The sequence below is a fragment of the Globicephala melas genome, chromosome 11 (assembly GCF_963455315.2).
Source record: "Globicephala melas chromosome 11, mGloMel1.2, whole genome shotgun sequence".
In the NCBI taxonomy this organism is placed as follows: Eukaryota; Metazoa; Chordata; class Mammalia; order Artiodactyla; family Delphinidae; genus Globicephala; species Globicephala melas.
Window position 1 is genome coordinate 11,153,896 of NC_083324.2, and position 17,388 is coordinate 11,171,283.

The 17,388-nt window shown below is 36.2% G+C and overlaps 1 protein-coding gene across 1 annotated transcript in view; it reads right to left on the reverse strand.

Annotated features, from left to right (window-relative positions):
- ARL8B (ARF like GTPase 8B) overlaps window positions 1-17,388 on the reverse strand; it is a 65,661-nt gene that overhangs the window by 14,316 nt on the left and 33,957 nt on the right. The window contains 3 exon segments of the mRNA XM_030867791.2: window positions 468-561; window positions 1,186-1,259; window positions 2,607-2,687. Of these exon segments, the coding sequence (XP_030723651.2) occupies window positions 468-561; window positions 1,186-1,259; window positions 2,607-2,687 (249 nt within the window).

Sequence of the window (17,388 nt, forward strand, 5' to 3'; positions counted from 1 at the left end):
AGCTCAAGCAGCACTTCCTCAGGGAATCCTTCCTTCTTCCCTCAAACTACATTAAATCTCCCCTCTAACTTACAACTCAATAGCCCCTTGTACCTCTCCCTTGTAGCACTGATCACAGCCGTATTATTCAAATGATTTCATATCATCTACCTAGCTTCCTACTAAACCATAAGCTCCATGATTGTAGGCAGCATGTTTCTTTTCACTTCTGCTCACTACTATTTCCCCAGGACTAAGCACTGCTCCTACTACATACAGTGCAATAAACAGCTGGTTAAGAAATGAATAAACAGCACACTGCACAGTATGTGGCAGATACTCAGTAAATGTAAGCCTTCCACGCTTTAAAACAAAAGACATTTTACTGATTTCAAACACAATAAATAAAAATGTGTAATTATACTTGTAATAATAATTATAAATATTATAATTATATAATGTAAAATTAACCAGTACTCCATACTCACTGGAATTCCTTGTAATTGTGGCTTATCTAGAAGATTATGTAGTTCATTTCGAGAGGCTTCTATCTTTTCACGATCTGCAGCATCTATCATGTAGCTTTACAGAAACATAAAGTGATCTCAATATGTCTCCACCATATTCTTTGATGATCGCAATTAATAGATGTTTTAATTTTCTTAATTTATACTACTGTAACTGTTCATTAAAATAAAGTCCTCGATTTTAAAAGGCTGGCACCCAAAAATACTTTCTAATAGACTGTTCTACAAACTACTATATATAAAATTAGATAAGCAACAAGGATATACTGTATAGCACAGCGAATTATACCCATTATCTTGTAATAACCTATAATGGAATATAATTAAAACTACTGAATCACTATGTTGTATACCTGAAACCAACACAATACTGAAAATCAACTATACTTCAATAAAATAAGTAGATAGGTAGACTGTTCTTAGGGGGCTAATACATGATAGTAAAACATTTATATCCATTAGCTCTTAGCTACATAAAAAGCAAATAAAACTCTCATTCTATTTTTAAAGTCTGATGCTAATGGGATTACACTAAGAAAATATCTAAGAAAGACTGTTATTGCCCAAAGTAAAAATTGAGCCTTTAAAAGTATGAAAACCAGCGTTTTTCCCTTGAAACCTAAACTGACTGCAAGGGGGGAGACGGGGCGGGGGGGGGAGGGGCGTGGAAGCAGCTTACACAATAGCGTTGACCCCTCTGCAGTACCGTTCCCACATGCTCCGGAAGCGGGGTTGTCCTCCTATGTCCCAAATCTTCAAATCAAGATAGACAGTTCTTAATAAAGATATTTCAAATAACACATTGAAGAAAAAAGCAGCAGAAGGAGGGGACAAAGATCAAGCAGATATGCTCATTTCCACAGTATTAGAGCCAAACTGCTTTTGAAAAACTTGAGGTCAAACAAGCTCTTAATCTGGAAGTTCTTGGGGCCACTTCTAAACTTGAAGCTCATACTTAATATGTTTACATTAGACCTAACAGGTGGTGCTTGAGCAAACATTTAGTTCCTGTGCAATACTTTCTTTGCCTGTTAACCAATAAATTTCCAATATTGAAAATACGTATTTTTTGAAATAGCACTCTTAGAATCTGCATAATCAGCCGTCATCCATATTTGGAGTCCAAGACAGAAAAAAACAGTTCATTCAGAATCTATTTTAGTTGTCTGATTGGGTATATATTAACATCTAATCGTTTTTAGTTATTCTGTACATAACAGAAAACATTCCTACCTAGGTGCTTTTCTTATATAAAATTATTTTACCCATATGAAAGCTACTACCCACAGTAATTTCACTATTATGGCTACTCTGTAGGGCTATGTAAAGGTCTGAAGTCATGATATTTATCTTTAGGAGGCTTCCAATTTAGCCATAGACACTGGAAACATGCATGAAGACACACACGAAAAATTAGCAGCTTCATTAGATAAGCTATGGAACGAATTTAGTAAACAGCTTCTGTGAACCACAAGAACTGGGTAAAATGGCCATAAAGTTCAGGCTATAGAAGTAAACTCCCCCCATGAACAGGGAAGCCAAAAATAATACTACTAATAAATTAAAAAACAGTCCAACAGTCCATTATTCGAACCTATGAAACTTACTCTAGAAACAAAATTATGTTAAACTAGTTAACTTTTTACTGTTTTATAGTTTTAATTTTAGGGCTTATTAGCAAAGAAAGGGAAAACTAGTTTACCATATTTGCTACCACAAATATAATACTAAATTACCAACATTATAAACAATTATTATCTTTCAATATAAAATATCATTCATGAAATAATGTAATAATATCACATTCCAAATACTCTGAAGATGGGATTTTTCTTTCCTAGGAACACCTAAATCCCAAATAATACTTCTGCCAACCCATATGCTAAGTTTTTTATGGGCACTTAACAACATTTCAACACACACATTTTGATCTATTAGAGCAAGAAAGAAAAAAACTTGATTTACACACTTTTTTCGAATATGCCCACTCATTAATTAAGAACTGCCAATACTCATGTAAAACGCAAAGAAACAAACAGAAAAATTCCTAGTTTGTATCTGCTAACAATGTAAATCAAGTATGGCAAGAAGCTGACGTACCTTTATTGTGACGTTACCTTTAGTTACTTTCCTCATGTTGAAGCCCACTGTAGGTATCATATCTTCACTGAATTGACCTGACTGAAAGAAAACATTTTTAGACTAATCGTTGTTTATTAAAACATGTAACACTGCAAACCTTTCACATCAACATTACTCTGTACCCATCTTAGCAAATAACTAATTTTTTAGTGATGATAACAATATACCTTAAGAAAACACTCCTAATAGCCATAAATCTTGAAGAGGTGCATTATTTTTTTCATTCAAAGACATAGTCTTCCATTAAAGATACTTCTGAAACTACTATAATTTTTTACATATTTTTAAGTTTAAGAAATACTGTACAACTACATATGAACATTTATTAATTCTTGCACCTATACGTGAATTTTTGCATACAAGGTACAAGTAAATCGGAAGTAAAAGTTCAAAGTTTTCTATTTTTAGGATTGAAATTATTTTGACAATACTGTTAAAATTCACTGTTGCTTTTCTGAGTCAGTCTTTTAACAAGGCTTATAAAATGTTTTCTTCATGAACATGATCCTCCCTTATGTAATCAATTATATTCCCTTTTTGGTTTCTGACTTTCCTGTCAGAGGACTAAAATTAAATATCTTCTAAGAGTATTTATATTTTTAAATTTAAAATGTTCACCCATCTAGGATTTGATTATACAATGCAAGAAAGGCCCTTTTTACAAATGTATAACCTATAATCACCTCACTCCTCATTTAATATTTATGTATTTACTTAGTATTTATTTTTGGCTGTGCTGGGTCCTCTTTGCTGTGCACAGGCTTTCTCTAGTTGCAGCGAGTTGGGGCTACTCTTCGTTGTGGTGCACGGGCTTCTCATTGCAGTGGCTTCTCTTGCTGCGGATAACAGGCTCTAGGTGCGTGGGCTTCAGTAGTTGTGGCACGTGGGCTCAGTAGTTGTGGCTTGGGGGCTCTAGAGCGCAGGCTCAGTAGTTGTGGTGCACAGACCCAGTTGCTCCGCAGCATGTTGGGTCTTCCTGGACCAGGGGTCCAACCCGTGTCCCCTGCAGTGGCAGGCGGATTCCTAACCACTACGCCATCAGGGATGCCCTCACTCCTAATTTAAAAATCCACACTTTCCTAACTAGATTGATGTGATATGCCAAATTCCATATAGAGACAATTCTATATCTGAGTCTTCCATTCTTTTCCATTAGTCTGTTTATTTCTAATTGGAAATAAATTAGGACTACACGAATTACTGTAGCTTATCCTACATATTATTCTATATAGCAGATCAAGAAGTTGGAATGTTCAGGAATGTGTTTCATCTCTCGCATTTGAAATAAACTTTAAAAATTAATAATTCTGTTAAAATACTAACTTCCCTTTATCAACTCTTGATACTTAACCAAGTCTCTCCACCTAGGCACATGGTTTGTCCACTCAAACATTCAAATCCCTTATATCGTTCAGTGAAGTATCATAATTCTCTAACAGGTCTTCCATCTTTCTTGTCATATTCTTTATTTTGACTGCAATTATGAAGTACACCTAATGAGTCACAATTGACACAGATTTTATATATTTACATATTCATATATTTTATTTGCCAAATGTTTATTTCTCAAGTGGTCTCTTATTTATTAGGTACAGCTCGGGATTATGAAATGTATCAACGTGGGAGTAATTAAACAAATGGAACTATTTTCAAGGCCCTAACACTGGCCAATTGTTTGCCACACATTCATTCCAAAACTGTCTACAAGTACCAATTGTACCAAGCACAATGAGTTCCAATTTTACAAATTAATTTCTTCTACATAACCCCAAAAGTGTTCTACTTTAAAAATTTTTCCCCTCCTGTTCAGTGGAGTTTGGGCTAATCTCAAAAAAATGTGAAAGAGAGAGAGAGAGAGAGAGAGGAGAAAGAGAGAGAGAGAGACAGAGGGAGAGAGACAGAGAGAGAGAGACAGAGAGAGAGAGAGAGAAAGAAAGAAAGGAAGGAAGGAAGAAAAGAAAGAAAGAAAAAGAAAGAAAGAAAGAAAGAAAAGAAAGAAAGAAAGAAAGAAAGAAAGAAAAAGAAAAAGAAAAGAAAGGCCAGAAAGAAGAAAGAGAAAGAAAGAGAGAGAGAAAGGAAGAAAGTTAACACAACCATAATCACTACTTTATTTATACATACAGACATTATAATTTTCAGAACTTTCACATATACGATTTATATGTGTGAAGATCTAGTCATGATATCAAAACTACATATATCATAACTAGCCATAACACAAGAACAAAAAATATAACCTGAAAATGGGCAAAGGCAAAACCAAAGGCATAATCTATGAAAGAAATAATAAGATAACTTCATTAAAAACTTCTGCTCTGCAAAAGACAATGCCAAGAGACTCGGAAAACAAGCCACAGAGTAAGAGAAAAATATGTGCAAAAGATACTCTATAAAGGACTGTTATGGGAAATATACAAAGAACTTTTAAAACTCAGCAGTACAAAAACAAACAATCCAATTAAAGTATGAGCCAAAGATCTTAACAGACATCTCATCAACGAAGATATACAGATGGCAAATAAGCATATGAAAAGATGCACCACATCATGTGTCACCACAGAAATGCAAATTAAAACAATGAGATACCACCACAAAGCAATAAGAGTGGCCCAAATCTGGTATTCTTTGGTAACACCAAATGCTGATGAGGATGTAGAGCAAGAGGAACTCTCAGTCATTGCTGATAGGTTTGCAAAATGGTACAGCCACTTTGGAAGACACTTTGACAGTTTCTTACAAAACCAAACATACTCTTACCATACAATCCAACAATGACACTCCTTGGTATTTACCCAAAGAACTTGCAAAGTTAAGTCCACACAAAAACTCACACATTAAATGCTTACAGCATCGTTATTTATAATTGTTAAAACCTGAAAGCAACCAAGATGTCCTTCAATAAGTGAATGGATAGACTGGTATATCCAGACAATGCAGTATTATTCAGTACTAAAAGAAATTAGCTATTAAGCGACAAAAGACATGGAGAAGCCTCAAATGCATATTTAATGAATGACCCAATGTGGAAAGACTACATGCTGTATGATTCCAACAATATCACATTATGAAAAAGTCAAAACTATGAAAACAGTAAAAATATCAGTGGTTGTCAGGGGCTGGAGAATGAAAAACAATATGGCAGTTCCTCAAAAAATTAAAAATAGAATTACCACATGATCCAGCAATTCCAGTTCATTTGGGTATATACCCAAATGAAAGCAGGAACTTGAAGAAATATTTGTATAACCACGTTCACAGCTGAATTATTCATAATAGCCACAAAGTGGAAGCAACCTGAGTGTCCACCTGCAGATGAGCAGATAAAGTGTGGTCTAGTCCTACGATGCAGTATTTTTCAGCCTTAAAAACCTTATTCATGGACTTGAGCACACGGGGAGGGGGAAGGGTAAGCTGGGACAAAGTGGAAGAGTGGCACTGACACATATACACTACCAAATGTAAAACAGACAGCTAGGGGAAAGCAGCCGCATAGCACAGGGAGATCAGCTCGGTGCTCTGTGACCACCTAGAGGGGTGGGATAGGGAGGGTGGGAGGGAGGCATAAGAGGGAGGGGATATGGAGATATATGTATACGTACTGCTGCTTCACTTTGTTATACAGCAGAAACTAACACAACAATGTAAAACAATTATACTCCAATAAAGACATTAAAAAAACCCAACCTTATTCATGCTACACCGTGGATGAACCTTGAAGACATTATGCTAAGGGTAAGGCAGTCCCAAAAAAGACAAATACTTCATGATTCTATTTAAATAAGGAGCCTAGAGTAGTTAAATTCATTAAGACAGAAAATAGAATGGTAGTTGCCAAAGGCTAGAGAAGGGGGAAACAAGGAGTTAATGCTTACTGAGTACAGAATTTCAGGTTGGGAAGATCAAAGGTCCTATAGATGGACAGCAGTGATGGTTACACAAAAATGTGAATGTATTTAATAGCACTGTACACCCAAAAATAGTTAAGATGGTAATTTTAACGTTTTGTGTGTTTTACATTTTTTAGAAATGTATGATGTAAAGGGAGGCAATTATCCCTACTACTTTACAGAACAAGAAAGAAATTCCCAAGGTCACATAGCTCAATAGTTGCTGATTACATGTCTTACAGATCGCCATTGTGAACTGTAATAGGCTTTAATTAATATCTGAGGAGAGGTGTGTATGAGATAATGCTTCATTTATTTGGTATATTAGGAAAAGGTGCTATACATAATAAAGCAGCCAGAAATTGTAGCTAAAGTTTCTAGATAACAAAACTTTTAAAAAAGCTTGCACAGAAAGCTTTCTAAAATGAAATACATACTTGGTTAACTTCTCACAGTCTATGGAACATGATTTAATGTGTTCTTGGTGTTTCAGGGTTATTTTATAAATTGTAAAAAGAGAAAACTAGGGACTTTCCTGGGGGTCCCATGGTTAAGAATCTGCGCTTCCCAGAAATCTCTTGCATTCCTATACACTAATGATGAAAAATCTGAAAGAGAAATTAAGAAAACACTCCCATTTACCACTGCAACAAAAAGAATAAAATACCTAGGAATAAACCTACCTAAGGAGACAAAAGACCTATATGCAGAAAATTCTAAGACACTGATGAAAAAAATTAAAGATGATACAAACAGATGGAGAGATATACCATGTTCTTGGATTGGAAGAATCAACATTGAAAAATGACTATACTATCCAAAATAATCTACAGATTCAATGCAATCCCTATCAAACTACCAATGGCATTTTTCACAGAACTAGAACAAAAAAATTCACAATTTGTATGGAAACACAAAAGACCCCGAATAGTCAAAGCAATCTTGAGAAAGAAAAACAGAGCTGGAGGAAACAGACTCCCTGACTTCAGACTATACTACAAAGCTACAGTAATCGAGACGTGTGGTACTGGCACAAAAACAGAAATATAGATCAATGGAACAGGATAAAAAGCCCAGACATAAACCCATGCACATATGGTCACCTTATCTTTGATAAAGGAAGCAAGAATATAGAGTGGAGAAAAGACAGCCTCTTCAATCAGTGGTGGTGGGAAAACTGGACAGCTGCATTTAAAAGAATGAAATTAGAACACTCCCTAACACCATACACAAAAATAAACTCAAAATGGATTAAAGACCTAAATGTAAGGCCAGACACTGTAAAACTCTTAGAGGAAAACATAGGCAGAACACTCTAAGACATAAATCACAGCAAGATTCTTTTTGACCCCCCTCCTAGAGAAATGGAAATAAAAACAAAAATAAACAAATGGGACCTAATGAAACTTCAAAGCTTTTGCACAGCAAAGGAAACCATAAACAAGATGAAAAGACAACCCTCAAATTGGGAGAAAATATTTGCAAATGAAGCAACTGACAAAGGATTAATCTCCAAAATATACAAGCAGCTCAATATCAAAAAAACAAACAACCCAATCCAAAAATGGACAGAATACCTAATTAGACATTTCTCCAAAGATATACAGATTGCCAACAAACACATGAAAGGATGCTCAACATCACTAATCACCAGAGAAATGCAAATCAAAACTACAATAAGGTATCACCTCACACCAGTCAGATTGGCCATCATCCAAAAATCTACAAACAATAAATGCTGGAGAGGGTGTGGAGAAAAGGGAACGCTCCTACACTGTTGGTGGGAATGTAATTTGTACAGCCACTATGGAGAACAGTGTGGAGGTTCCTTAAAAAACTAAAAATAGAAGTACCATACGACCCAGCAATCCCACTACTGGGCATATACCCTGAGAAAACCATAATTCAAAAAGAGTCACGTACCACAATGTTCACTGCAGCACTATTTACAACAGCCAGGACATGGAAGCAACCTAAGTGTCCATCGACAGATGAATGGATAAAGAAGATGTGGCACATATATACAATGGAATATTACTCAGCCATAAAAAGAAAGGAAATCGAGTTATTTGTAGTGAGGTAGATGGACCTTGAGTCTGTCATACAAAGTGAAGTAAGTCAGAAAGAGAAAAACAAATACCGTATGTTAACACATATATATGGAATCTAAAAAAAAAAAAAAAAGGTTCTGAAGAACCTAGAGGAAGGACAGGAATAAAGACGCAGACGTAGAGAATGGATATGAGGACAAGGGGAGCGGGGAAGGGTAAGCTGGGACGAAGTGAGAGAGTAGCACTGACATATATACACTACCAAATGTAAAACAGATAGCTAGTGGGAAGCAGCCACATAGCACAGGGAGATCAGCTCAGTGCTTTGTGACCACCTAGAGGAGGTGGATAGGGATGGGGGGAGGGAGACACAAGAGAGAGGGGATATGGGGATATATGTATATGTATAGCTGATTCACTTTGTTATAAAGCAGAAACTAAAACAACAATGTAAAGCAATTATACTCCAATAAAGATGTTAAAAAAAAAAAAAAATCTGTGCTTCCATTGCAGGGGGCTCAGGTTCTATCCCTGGTTGGGGAACTAAGATCCCACATGCCATGCAGTGCGGCCCAAAAAAAAAAGTGGAAATACTTAAAATATTTTTTTTAAAAAAAACAAGAAAACTAAATTTGATAACCTTTAAGGGCCCTTCTGGTAGTAAAATTTTATGATTACGACCATCAATTATAGTACCAGCCCATGATGAAATGATGTAGGGGGCTGTAGTATACACGGCTGCCCCTGAACTTTCATAAATGTTCATCTCTCTCTTCACCATTACTTCTCACTGCTGGCAGATGTTAACAATAACTTTCCCTAATTCACCTGGCACTGCTAATCTGCAATGGCTGAAAATTAGGTAATCAAATCTTCGGGTTTTTAATCCCCAAATGTCTTGAGTACAGCAAAATGTTCAAAAATCATTCATTAGCTTTTATGAATGGATTCTGTGGTATAACAACTTTACGGACTTGGAAGCATTTTCAACTTCTTTCTTCGTATCAAATCTTAATCGTCACTTTTCAAAGTTTGTGCTGAATGACTAAACCACTAAGCTGGCAGTTGTGCTCTAAATAACAGAATTTATTTCTATGCTGTCAAAATGCCACTAGGCTGAGACTAGCAATTCAGGAAACAAGTAGATGCTTTAAAAGTACTACTTAATTGTGTATCATGCTATTTATTTTAACAAACACTTAAATAATGTGAAGCACTGTTTTAAGTACTTAGTAAATATTAATCAGTATTAACTTACTTAATCCTTTTAACAACCCTATGAAGTAAGTAGCATTATCCCCATTTTTCAGATGAGAAAACCAAGGCAAAGATAGGTTAAGTCATTTGCTCAAAGTCCCATCATTTTTAAGATCTGTGAAGAGAAGTAAAAATATGCTTTCATACCTGTCTTCCTAAATAGGATATGAAACATAAACTGACCTTCTCTTAATAACACAAATTCAAGACCACAAGTGACACTCACTGTGATTTTGTGACAGTGGACAGAACTGCAGTTATCAATGTGTACCCAAAGTCACAAGGTAGTATCTTTGGAATCTGGCTTCGGACAAGATAAAATTGAAGCAAAATAAAACGGTAAAAAAAAAGACTATCTCAAGGTCCAGGAATCTTATCACCAATTACACTACTTACTAACCACATGCAAGTCATCTTACCCTCAGGATTAAGCTTTCTTACTAGAGAAAAAGGTACTTGGAAGAGTATTTCCAAAATCACTTCGAGCTCTAACATTTATGGTTTTATGTTTTATTCATAGGCCTCTCATTTAAAATATAGTTAAGAAATGAATGCCTACAGCAGTAGGAAAAATGTGGCTCTTTTTTTTTTTTTCCAAAAATTCATTAGTATACCAAAGGCTAAAAGCAGACCTTGTCCCATAAAGTTTTGTTAGTGTCAACTTCAGCAAACAGAGCTGACCTAAATTTATTACTGCAGATCGTAGGAATGAGGCAAATAGAAAAGGGGAAGGAAAGAGAACAACCAAGGCAAAAGTTAACACCACGAAGGCAGAAAACAGGAGGCAGTGGACCTGTATTAGTGAAAGGACACTTCATTGAGTGTACTCTAAGACAATAAGAATGGGGGAGGGGTCTATTCTTTGTAAACAGGTTAATGTACAGAGATGTACCATGCAGCACTGGCTGCTTATATACATGATATCTGACACTAGTGAGAACACAGTGAAATACTCATACATTTCAGGGCTTTAAAGTAGAGACTCCAAATGGAACAGATTAGACTTTACCATTGCTCTTTTAAATGAACAAATGCAGAAATCAAGCTATTAACAACATGGTAGTAGAAGTTTCTCTTCGCTTAATCTGTTCCTCTGTAGTAGCAGTCCAATCCAATTCAACAAACTTTAAACACAAGTGGAAAAATACCTGCTTCGACAAATGTCTCACAGTCTCTTTCTCTAAGAATCTTTTTATTTTTTAAGGCTTTAGTTATCAAGCTAAAGAATGAAATAAAGAGCACAACAAAATACTCATACTAAATTTCTCCTTTCAGCCAAAGAAACTACTTTCGCATGTTAAGCAGAGTGGTCATCTCACACTATGACTCAATTGTTTAATCGCCAAAATTTACACACTTGACAAGTGAGAAGATATGGCCAATAAATACACAAGTTAGTCATTTTTCTTTCCAAGAACTTTTAATTCAAATGGAAAACTGTTATTATCAATACCCATTTTCCTAGTTTGTAGCATTATTACGCTTCTTATATTTCACTAATAAGTAGAATTACTGATAATATTGCTCTTTTATTTCAATTTACAAAAGTTAAAAAAAATGGCAACCTATTTTTTACTGAAGTTGTTTAAAATGAAAGGTAGATCTAGGGGAACTTTTGATGAGGAGTAGGGTATTTCCATGATCTTAAAGTGTACCCCACAAACTACGCATCAGTTGCAGAGGGAAAAACAAGCAATTCTACAATGGAGAAATCAGACAACATCTTGACTTCACATGGGCTTCTCAGATGGACTTCATGTGCCTACAGAAGTATTACTACGAGGACACAATATCCCCCATATAGTATTTCAGCTGAGAATGCATAAACTAAATCTAATCATGAAGAAAGATCCAAAACAGAGGAACATTCTCTTAAAAAGGCGGGGGAGGGAGGGTAATTTTTCAAAGACGTCAATGTCATAAAAGATCAAGGCTGTAAAACTGTTTCAGACTAGATAGAGGGGACTAAAAAGACATGACAACTAAATGCAGTACCTGACCCTAGACTGGATCCTGCACTGGAGAACAAAAACAATATAAACAACATTATCGGGTCAAGTGACAAAATAGGAAGAGGTAAAATGTGAGGTATCATTTTCTAACATAATGAAGTTGGCAACTAAATTAGTTATGCAAGGGAATATTCCTAAGCTTAGAAAACACAAACTTAAGTATTTAGGAATAAGGGCCATGGTACATAGACCTTACTTACCTAAGGTGACACACGCAGTGCATGAACGATAAAGCAAATGAGGTAAAATGTTTGACCTCAGTAAAGGGTATATAAATGTTTTTTGGAATGCTTTTATTCCCGCAAAATTTCTGTAAATTTGAAATTGTTTCCAAATAAAAGATTTCTTAAATGGAATAATCAAATACCATCTTCTTGTATATCATATCTAGGACACAACTAGAATTAGAAGATAAATTACCTACTACAATAGTAGTGAAATTCATGAATACATTCAATCACAAGGAATTATGACAACTAGTTCAGGAACAAGTCATTGCTAATCTTGTTTCGTCCTTTAATATTCTAAAAGAATACTAACTTACAAATGTCTTCTAATAGAAAAATCCATGTTTTATAGTTTCAGTGTAAGGAAAATGCCTCTGGGCTTTAAAATTGGCATTTTAAAATCTACTCCAATGTTTTAATATTTATTTATAAGCTGGGAAATGAATTAAACATAGTGTGCTCTTCCAAGTCTAAATTCCTCTTAGTTTTGGGGAAAACTGTCCCACTTAACACATATTCTTCTTTTCTTTCTGAACATTTCATACAGTAGTTACCACTGTGAACACATACATCGTATCTAAGGATATCTCCCTACAACCTCTTTTTAAGGGGCTAGAAAAGACCATTCACTACAGCAGTATTTCAAGGATCATACAATGTTCATTTTCTATTTTAGAACATTTTGGACATTTCCTTAAATAATTTCCCAAAAGACAGTAATTTGTTCTCAGTTTTATGTGCCAGAGTTACTTCCAACTACAGACAAAATTGCTTCCCACAGGATGTCAGTTTAAAAGCACATGTTAAGATTCATTTGAGATTTAAATATTAGTAACCAAGGAATAATGTTTCTCAAAATCCCAGTGGGTTTGTTTGTGTTTTTTGTTTGTTCTGAGAGGGAGGGATTCTCTTCAGTCCTTACCAGAAAAAATTAAGTAGCATGCAAAATTTTTAAATGTTAGGTTTCTTAGGGGCATAATCAATTAAGGCCTCTCATCTCCAAATGGCCCAGATTCTGAAAATGGGCCATCATTCCAAATAAACCAAACTGAAGAGCTATTTTTCTGAAGCAAATTAAGTAATAAAAACTTTCTGCAGAATCATAAAGTTCCAGGATTACCCTTCAAAAAGTGGCGTAATTTGCAACAATACTGACTCAAAAAAAACTTCTAACTCTTCAAAAAACACTAGCCAAAAAGATAAAGGCATCCCTAGATTCTGGCATGGACAGGCCCCCGTGTAGACTGTGGTCTAGATGCCAATGTTTTCCATCTGGTCTGCCAACTCAAACTGACTGGCAGCGGCTTCCACCTGGGCACAGTGAGTGCTGTGCTCTTCTTTCATCTGTGTTATCCACACAGATGAGGGAGAAGTGCTTGTGGCTCTCATGCTAGGCATTTACAAACTCTGGTCTAGATGTTCTAATGTCGGCAGGCCAATTATAAAAGCCTGCTTTGCAGATGATCCAATCATCAACAGCAGACACAGATAATGAATCTGTATTGTAATGATTCACAAACAACTATTATTGTTCACCCCCTCCTTTATGGTTTTATCAACCCACAAAGCTACTGTGCCTCTGCCTTTATTCATTCATTTATTCACTCACTTATTCAACAACAGAGAAAAGGAAAAGAAAAGTAACTAGGAAACAAATATAAAAACATCACACAACAAATATATCCTACAGAGGAGATAATACAGGATGACTGGGTACCCAAGGAAAGCCTCTCTGAAGGAGTGATATTTAAGGCTCCAGACCCACTCGGATGCATAATATGTAATATTTAACCCTTAACTGCTATCCTGATCCTCATAAACCACTCAAGAATTGTCTCTCTGCTGTCAGAGGCACTCTTGATATACTTGTGGACTGAAGACCACTCCTTTAAAGGGTCCAGTTAGGCAAGTCTCCAGGTTTTAGGATTGAAATTGCCAGGTTTTTTTGTTTTGTTCTTTTTTGATGGTAAATTTATGGTAATTTGGCAAGCAATCAGTTTTGCCTTGGGAGGGACTTCAGGTGAATAGTTTATTTTTAAAGTTAACTATTGGTTAGGTTTTATCTATACACCCCAAATAGTAGCAACATGAATTAAAAGTTATTTTTAGGTAGCAACATTAAAACTAGGTGAAAGACACTATGTTTTCTTTGATATGAAACTATGAAATCTGAATATAACAGATGAGAATTCTTTAGATAAAAACTTTTTACTAAGCGGGCTTCCCTGGTGGCACCGTGGTTGAGAATCTGCCTGCCAATGCAGGGGACACGGGTTCAATCCCTGGTCTGGGAAGATCCCACATGCCGCGGAGCAACTAGGCCCGTGAGCCACAACTACTGAGCCTGCGCGTCTGGAGCCTGAGCTCTGCAAGAGAGGCCATGATAGTGAGAGGCCCACGCACCGCGATGAAGAGTGACCCCCGCTTGCCGCAACTGGAGAAAGCCCTCACACAGAAACGAAGACCCAACACAGCCAAAAATAAATAAAATAAATTAACTGAAAATCACAGCCGAATTTTTTAAAAAAAACTTTTTACTAAGCATAATGACATAGGGAACTAATTAAATGCCTGTCACTGTAATTCAACTCATTTCAAACAACTAATTAATCCCTACTGCCTGCTAATACCAATAGAGCTACTATGCAGCAATCTCCTTTACAAAGACAAATCTTGAGGATTAAAATGTTCTCAAACCCACAATTTCAATTAGGAGCCTGAAAACTCTCATTCCTGCTAACCTCTATTCCTGAAGAAAATTCACTTCAAAAGGTCTCTAATGACTACTTCCTACGTTCACTACGACTTTCACTAACAGCACATTAGTAACGGTTTTACTAAATCTACATCCAAAGAACTGCTGAAGAAAATTAATTTGCTAGTCTATAGAACAATTTGCTAGTAAGCATCCCTAGTCAATCACTGGGCAACCACACCACAGTGCAGCATCTTCACTCAGTCAGAAATTCTGATGATGCAATAACAATGTAAAAAAGGGCCCCAAAAGAAATCAGCGCTGGAGAGCTTTAGCAAATACAGTATTTGCTAACTTGTCAAGTCATTAGTATGTCTGGATGTATTTCCCATGAACATCAAGAGCCCACTATAAATCTGTAATAAATACTTGTATCTTTATATGAAAAAAGTCTACTAATCTTCACATGTAGGATGAAGCATGTTCTGAAGTCCGAAGCATGAGAGTCAGGGGAATTAGCATACAAGTCACATTTTCAGGCATTGATACTATTACTACTGATTGGTCTCTAGACAATTCTACTACTTTTTTAAATTTTACTTTCCTTTGTAACAAATACCTTTTCATAAAGAAAGTGACAAGAGAAAGAAATTAAAGGAATCCAAACTGGAAAGAAAGTAAAACTGCCATTGTTGGCAGATAATACGATAGTACATATAAAAAATTCTAGACACCATCAAAAAAATTCATCAGGCTTCCCTGGTGGTGCAGTGGTTGAGAGTCCACCTGCCGATGCAGGGGACACGGGTTCGTGCCCCCGTCTAGGAAGATCCCACGTGCCGCGGAGTGGCTGGGCCCGTGAGCCATGGCCGCTGAGCCTGCGCATCCGGAGCCTGTGCTCCGCAACGGGAGAGGCCACAACAGTGAGAGGCCCACGTACCACCAAAAAAAAAAAAAAAAAAAAAATCATCAATGAATTCAGTAAAATTGCAGAATACAAAGTTAATATATAGAAATCTATTGTGTCTGTACACACTAACAGTAAACTATCAGAAAGAGAAAGCAAGAAAAAAAATCCCATTTACAACTGCATCAAAAAGAATAAAATATCTAGGAATAAACCTACCTAAGGAGGTAAAAGACCTGTACTCAGAAAACTGTAAGACACTGATTAAATAAATGGAAGATGACACAAGATGTAAGATAATATACCATGGTCATGTATTGGAAGAATAAATATTGTTAAAATAACCATATTACCCAAGATAATCTACAGATTCAATGCAATTCCTATCAAAATACCAATGGCACTTTTCACAGAAGTAGAATAAATAATTCTAAAATTTGTATAAGAACACAAAAGACTCTGAATAACCAAAACAATCTTGAAGAACAAAGCTGAAGATATCACACTACCTGATTTCAAGCTATTCTACAGAGCTACAATAACCAAAACAGTATGGTGCTGGCAGAAAAACAGACACATAGATCAACGGACAGAACAGAGAGCCCAGAAATGAACCCACACTTGAAACTGAGTCTCCCTAAAACTAAGTTCCCTTACCAAGTTTATCATTAATCTCTCTGTCCTATACTTTATTCCCTTTCTTGTCTCCTCTGACCTCAATGCTGTGCTAACTTAATACTAATCAACCAGTTGGATGACTGAAACTGCTGTTGTCGATGCCATCGATAATGTACTAAAACTGCTATCATAGATATCATCATATCAACATTAACGTACAAACTCAGGTTGTCCTCCAGGGCAAGGTGAGCTAACAGACCCCCAACCCATGGACCACTTGGCAGATACTCATAAACCAGACTCCCAAAACTTCAAGTAAGAAATGTCCCATGACAATGATTAATCCCAGCCTCTTTGTTCTCCCCCCTTTAAAAAAACAAAAACAAAAAACTAACTCAAAGACCAAGTTGGAGTGGATCTGAGGCTTGCCTCCTACTCCCTTGCTGGCGTCCTGCAACATATCCTTACTTTGCTGCAAACTACCACTATCAGAGTTTGGCTTTCGGCACCATGGGCACACATGCCCTTTGCTGGATTTCACACTAGATTAATTAATCTATGACAAAGGAGGCAAGAATACATGATGGGAAAAAGATAGCCTCTTCAATAAATTGTGATGGGAAAACTGTACAGCTACATTAAGTGTAAAAACTAAAGTTATAAAACACCTACAAGAAAACATAGGCCATATGGTCTTTCACATTAGTCTTTTTTTTTTTTTTAATATTTATTTTTCTATTTGGCTGTCCTGGGTCTTAGTTGCAGCACGCGGGATCTTCGTCGAGGCATGCAGGATCTTTAGTTGCGGCATGAGGACTCTTTTAGTTGGGGCATATGGGATCTAGTTCCCCAATCAGGGATCAAACCTGGGCGCCCTGCATTGGGAGAGTTGAGTCTTAACCACTGGACCACCAGGGAAGTCCCCTGACATCAATCTTTAGCAGTATTTTTTTGGGTATGTCTCCTCAGGGAAAGGAAACAAAAGCAAAACTGAACAAATGTGACTACGTCAAACTAAAAAGCTTTTGCACAGCAAAGGAAACTATCAACAAAGGAAACAAGCTGCCTACTGAATGGGAGAAGATA